The sequence below is a fragment of the Aptenodytes patagonicus genome, chromosome 9, assembly GCF_965638725.1.
Source record: "Aptenodytes patagonicus chromosome 9, bAptPat1.pri.cur, whole genome shotgun sequence".
Classification (NCBI taxonomy): Eukaryota; Metazoa; Chordata; class Aves; order Sphenisciformes; family Spheniscidae; genus Aptenodytes; species Aptenodytes patagonicus.
This window is the reverse complement of record NC_134957.1, coordinates 1,162,581-1,168,580: the sequence shown is the minus strand read 5'-3', so window position 1 is coordinate 1,168,580 and position 6,000 is coordinate 1,162,581. Positions and strand designations below refer to the sequence as shown.

General features: G+C 49.4%; 1 protein-coding gene across 6 annotated transcripts in view; it reads left to right on the top strand.

Annotated features, from left to right (window-relative positions):
* Positions 1 to 842: 842 nt before the first annotated feature.
* LRCH2 (leucine rich repeats and calponin homology domain containing 2) overlaps positions 843 to 6,000 on the top strand; it is a 56,386-nt gene continuing 51,228 nt past the window's right edge. For all 6 annotated transcript variants that reach the window (XM_076346869.1, XM_076346868.1, XM_076346866.1 and 3 more), the window contains exon 1: positions 843 to 1,101. In XM_076346869.1, the coding sequence (XP_076202984.1) occupies positions 843 to 1,101 (259 nt within the window). The remainder of the gene's footprint in view (positions 1,102 to 6,000) is intronic.

The window sequence follows — 6,000 nt, the reverse complement described above, 5'->3', positions numbered from 1 at the left end:
GGCACTACTCGTTATTAGCTTTCAACACAGAGGTGATGCTCTGATGCATCTGGCTTAGGTGACTTTTTAACCTGAGGAGCAATCGATAATCTGTGTTGCCATAGATACGACAGTAAACCTGAACGGTGCCAAACGGCTCACTGGAGTGAAAATAGCCTATTTGCCATGCCGCCGCCAAGCGAGGCTGCTCCGCGATCGGGAAGGGATGCCGTTTCACCGGCGCTCTGGTTGCCGAGCGGTTGTTTTCCGTGTCAGATAAACGTCGCCCCTGTTTTGCGGGGCGGCCCCTGCCCTGAACCGCCCCCGCAGCTGCGTTCTCCCGAAACACACTGACCCGCGCCCGCTCCCGGCCCAGCTGCAAGAGGCACCCCGTTCCCAGGCTCCCCGCCAGGCCCTGCGTCGGCGGGACGTCCCGGGACTGCTCCCGCCCCGCGCCCGCCCGGTCCCACCGCAGCCCCGCGGGCGGCGGCATGCAGCTCCCCGGAGCGCCCGCGCGCGGCCCGCGTGCTACAAACCGCCCCGCCCCCTGGCGCGCGCGCGCGGCCCCTCATTGGCGAGCACCTCCTCGGGGAACCACACCCCGTTGCCCCCGCCGCCGCGGATTGGTGAAGGAGGCCGCAGGGGAGACGGGGAGCCACGCCCCTTCGCTCCACGCCGCCGCGGTTTGGTGAGGGCGGCCGAGGGCCGCGCAGGAGCCACGCCCCCTCCGCCAGCGGCCCCTCCGTCTCACTCCCGCGGCCCCCCCTGCCCCCTCCGGGCCCGGCGGCGCCTGCGCAGTGGCGGCGGGGCGGCGGGGCGGTCCCGGCTGTTGTTATTGTGGGGCTGGTCTGTGCCGCGCGAAGATGGCGGCCGGGCAGGGGGGTGGTGGCGGCGGCGGTAACGGTAACGGAGCGGGGGGGCTGGGGATCCCCGCTCACCTCACTCTCTCCTTCTCGGCCGGGCCGCACTGGGGCGCGGCGACACTGCCGCAGCCGCACACGGTGCGCAGCCTGGACCGGGCCCTGGAGGAGGCGGGCAGCTCGGGCATCCTCTGCCTCAGCGGGAGGAAGCTGCGCGACTTCCCCGGCAGCGGCTACGACCTCAGCGACACCACGCAAGCAGGTGGGGGGGCTCCGGCTGTGAGGGGTGACGGGGCCTCCTGCCGAGGCGGCCCGGCTGCGGGGGTAATGCGGGACGGATTGGGGGCCCGGCTGTGAGGGGGGGGCGTCCCCGCTGTGGCGGCAGTTGGGGGCGAGCAGTGGGAAGGGGGGGCCCTGTGGTGGCAATGGGGAGGTGCGGGAGCCCTGCTAAGGTGGCTGTGGAGGGCGTGCAGCGAAGGGGTCTTCTGTGGTGGCAAAGGAGTGCTGCGGGGGGTGGGGGCTATGGTGGCAGTTGGGGAGGGGTGGCATGGGAGCGGCCTGCTCTGGTGGTATTGGAGGGCCTGGGGGTGCCCTGTGGGGGCAATGGAGAGGATGCAGCGGGGGGGAATCGATGTGGTGGCAACTGGGGGGAGCAGTGGGGGGCATATGCTGTGGTGGCAATGAGGAAGGTGGGGGGGGGGCATGTGTGGTGGCAATGGGGAGAAGCACTAAGGAGTCCCCGCTGTGGTGGCAGTGAGAGTCTTGGAGTGTGTGTGGGGGCTGCTGTGGTGGCAGTGGGGAGGAGTAGGGGCCCTCGCTGTGTGAGGGCAATGGGGGATAGTGGGGAGTCTCCAAGTTTCGGGGGGGGACAATGAAGGGGCTCCCCCGGCATGTAGTGGGACGGGGATGGCTGGAGGATCTGGGGTGTGCAGTGGTGGGGTGCACCCCCTCTGCGTGCATCGAGGGGGTGTTTCTGCTGTGTGTGCTTACGGGGGGAGCGTTCCTGCTCTGTGGGTACGTGGTGGCGGGCTGTGCACCGGGGGGACTTGTTTCTCCTGTGTGCGTGCAAAGGCAGGGGTGCTCCTGTGGTGTGCCGGAGGAGGTGGGGTGCAAGGGGCGAGGGTACCCCAGCAGCATGCGCCTGCGCGGAGTGCTGCCGCTGTGTGTGTGCAAAGGCAGGACTCTGCGGGGAGAGGGGCTCCCGCTAAACCCCGTCCGTGTGTGCATGTGCGTGCACGCAGCGGGGTGTTGTGCTGAGTGCGTGTGTGCAGTGGGAGCGTTATTGTGCTCCGTGTGTGTGTCTGCGATGGGGAGGGGCGCCGGCGCTCGCTGTGTGCCTGTGCTGCGGGGGGAGCGGGGCTGCCTGCCTGCAGTGAGGAGAGAGGTTCCCGTCTGTGTGTGCTTGTGCAGTGAGGGAAAGGTTGTGCTTTCTGTGTGCGTGCATGGGCGGGGGCGTTCACAGGGAATTAGGCGTTGTGTTCTGTGTGTCTGTCTGTACGTGTCGTAAGGATGAGGACTTGCAATTCGTGTGCATGCACACGGTGCCTGGAAGACGGTGTGCAAGGTGAGGGGAGCTATTTAGCTCGCGCTCTGGGGAATAAGAGCTCCATGCTGTGGTTGGCTTGTACCTTCGAGGGTGTCAAATCCCTTGCAGTGAAGCTTTATCACCTGGGGTCGTCCGGTAGGTCCTTCCCAGCTCAGCAGGAAGATGGTTACAAGTGCGGGTGAGAGGGATGTGTGTGCATCTAGCAGAGTGCGTGTCAGGGCTTAATGTATTCACCGTGTTGGTAAATGCTTAGATATCATGAGTGTGAGCCTGGATTTACCCAGGCTTTTAGGTGAAGTAAACTTGGAGACGTTTTTCTATACAGTTCCTAGAAAACAAACCTACATTTTCCATGGCGGTTCTGTTATATTTTGGCTCATCTCTGATGTACTTCTGGATTTATTTGCTGCTGGACTAGCTGCTGAAAATGGATCATTTTGAGTAATGTGCTAGAACAAAATATTAATGAGAGGTCTAGCATCCTTTGTTCACAAGTAGTAGTGGCTTTCCAAAATGTTGTTTGAGTGAATTAATTCCATGGGGGTGTTTTGGGGCTTTTCTTTCCCCATGGGTTATGAATAGCTGGCTTATTGTTTTGAATATGAGACTGCCTATTGTGGTACCTTATCCATCTCTGACAATCCTGTACTCCTGGTCTATCAAATACTCATTCTGTTGCTCTTTGTTGTGGGCTGCATTTGTGCAGAGGGTTAAATAATGATGTACTCATTCTTCTGTGATATATTAGGCTGTGTAGGGTGTAGAATTTGTAAAGGACTGATTTTAAAATCCCATTTCTGTATCTAGTTCCAAGCCTGCTAATATTTTGTTGGGTTATTAGCTTTTTTCCCCTGACGCATATGATGCATCCCTATGTGCAGTGCAGAATAGGGGTAGGTAAAAGTGTGTTAGTTATTTCATAATGGAAGCACAAGATTAAAATAAAAACAGGTTCCATGAAAAATAGCTCTATTTCCTTGTAGTAGCATAAAACTGTATTGAGCAACATAGTAGGTCACTTCTGTGTATAAATATTCAATAACTAAAGCATTAAAAATGAAGCATTGTATATAGGCAATCTGTTATTAAAAAGACTTTTTCTGTATCCTGAAGCAGGTGCGTCAAGGATCCATATTTTGTGTTTCCTTCTAATTATTACTAATTACATTTTGGGCTTAATTTTTTTGTTGTTTTATTTTGAATCTCAACATATTTGAGTAAAAGCTGTCTGCTGTGATCTTGTCTTTATCTTTTAGGATGTAGTAGAGCCCAGTCACTACCATCAGGATTGAATTTTCATCATGAAAGATTGTGTGAAAATGTTTAAGGGCAGTCTCTGACAAAAATAGCCATATTGCTTGCTGCTCTAAAAAAAACTTGCTTAGTTGATATGGGTCTGTGCAGGTACCATCTCGTAACAATCCTCATTTAATGTAGCACTGATTTACGAATTAATCCTGTGAAATAAAAATTTTAGATGTCTTTCAAAATATGCTTGTAAACAAAAGATTTCAAGCCTTTATTTTGACTTAATCTGTAGAATTTTTTTGATAAATGGGTAAATGGTATTCTGCTGGTGAATCACGGACATCCTTTACAGAGTATCAGTATGGCATAGAGCTTGATGGAAGATCAGCAACTGCTTCAGAGGCTATGGTCATTTACTTACTGGCATTTTTGCAGCAGTCGTCACAGTTTCGCATTACAATATACCCATGAATAAGGATATAGATTTAGGCTGAGGCATGGGAGATGGGGAGTTGGGTCAAAAATCTTTGCTGTGTTTCACTTTCTGTTCTAAGTCAGTGACTCTCGGAAGTTCAGCTCTGTGGTACTTGAAACACAATACTTAAAAAAAACCTCTAAGAAATCTGGATGAAAGCGATTTGTTTTCCATATCACAAACCTTTATGCAGTAGAATCTACAGTGTCACTGTAAATCCAGAATATTCTGTCTTAACGTCAATAAAATCAGCAACAGAAAGTTATTTCTAGGATTGAAATAAAACCACTACAGTTCTCAGTAAGGTTCAGATATGTCAAAGCACAACCACTGCTGATTTATCAAAAACACCCTAGGATTTTTTGTTTAAGGTCTGGCCATATTATACATCTAACTTATGTACTGGCAAGCCATTACATAATTCACAAATACCGTAGCATGTTTTGGGCATCTTAAATTATCTGACAAAAATTATTGCTGAGCTAAAAGCATAATGACAATATCTGCCTGTTTAGCTCTGACCTTATGTTTGTCATATCTCCTTTTAACTGTGAATTGTCATTGCAGCTCTTTGGCCAAAAAAAACTTATTTTATTATTTCCCTGAATTTGTCTTCTGGCTGTTCAAACAGATCTTGTGCTGCTGTTAAATGAATTTCTGGAAGAAAAAAATCATAGGTCTTGAGATATCAAGAGGTATATTGAATATTCCAATCACTTTATTAATGTGTGTAATTTTGCTACTCGCTGCGTGAGCAACATTAGGCCCCCTGGCAGTTAAGTAATTGAGTATATCACATCAATGTAATCACTGTCTGCTTAGCTGAAGAGTTGTGTGTTTTCTGTTTTGTTTTTTTTAAAGATAGATTCCTGTGATATATTGCCATGCTGAACTAAGTCAACCTATGCCTTTAGCAATTTCCCCCCTTTTTTGTGAGCACTTCTTAAAATATGAATTTAGTAAATATGAAAGGTACTAGATTGACAGCTCAAGAAACAATTTATTTGCTCTGGGTAAATATAGTGGTGCCATCAGGCTTACTTGTTTATGACTTCATCATGACAAACTTGATTCCCAATTTTTAATTCTGAGGGAACCTCCAAGCAATTATAAGTAGGTAAGTGATTGCCTGTAAATATATTAACTTCGAAATTTCTCCTTTCTCACCACCTGCTACCTTCTTAAATAGCTGAGAAGTAACACCAGTGTATTCCCAATATGACTTCAGGATGAGCCCTCCTGTCATGGCCAATAACAATCTCGGCACCACAGGCAGAGTTCCCCCATGGTGATTCCTGCATGTGTCTGCTGAGGGGATGGGATGAGAGGAAGCACGCTTGTCATTTAAGATACCATTGCCTAGCATTACTTGCATGACTTTGTTGATTTTTTTACATCATATTTCTGGCTCTTCTAAGGTATATAGTCATTCATGTGATTACGGATTAAAAACAACGAAACCTACAGCTTAGTATTGAGTGTGAATTGCATGAGAATGTTAATTTATAATACTCTTCTTCTGCCTTTATAATAGACAATTCTAAACCAATTATATTTTCCTGTTTGAATAAAGTTATTTTTGTTGGTGGTACCAATGTTGATTAAAGTGATGACAGGTAACTGAATAGCAACACCAAATCCAATTTTCTGTTTAAGAAAGTAACATTCATATATGATGTATATCCTAAATCTAGATTACAGTCTAGAAATCAAACATGTTGAAAAACATGTGGTTCTTCAGTAATGACTTCTTCAGATTTGAAGAAAAAGAGAAACTCAGATTATATGTTTTTGGGGGGGAGGAGGTAGTGTTTAGGCTCAGAAATGCATCAGATGCAAAATCTGAAAGTGACATGGTTTATAAGCAAGTAATTATGGAAATTCCCCACAGT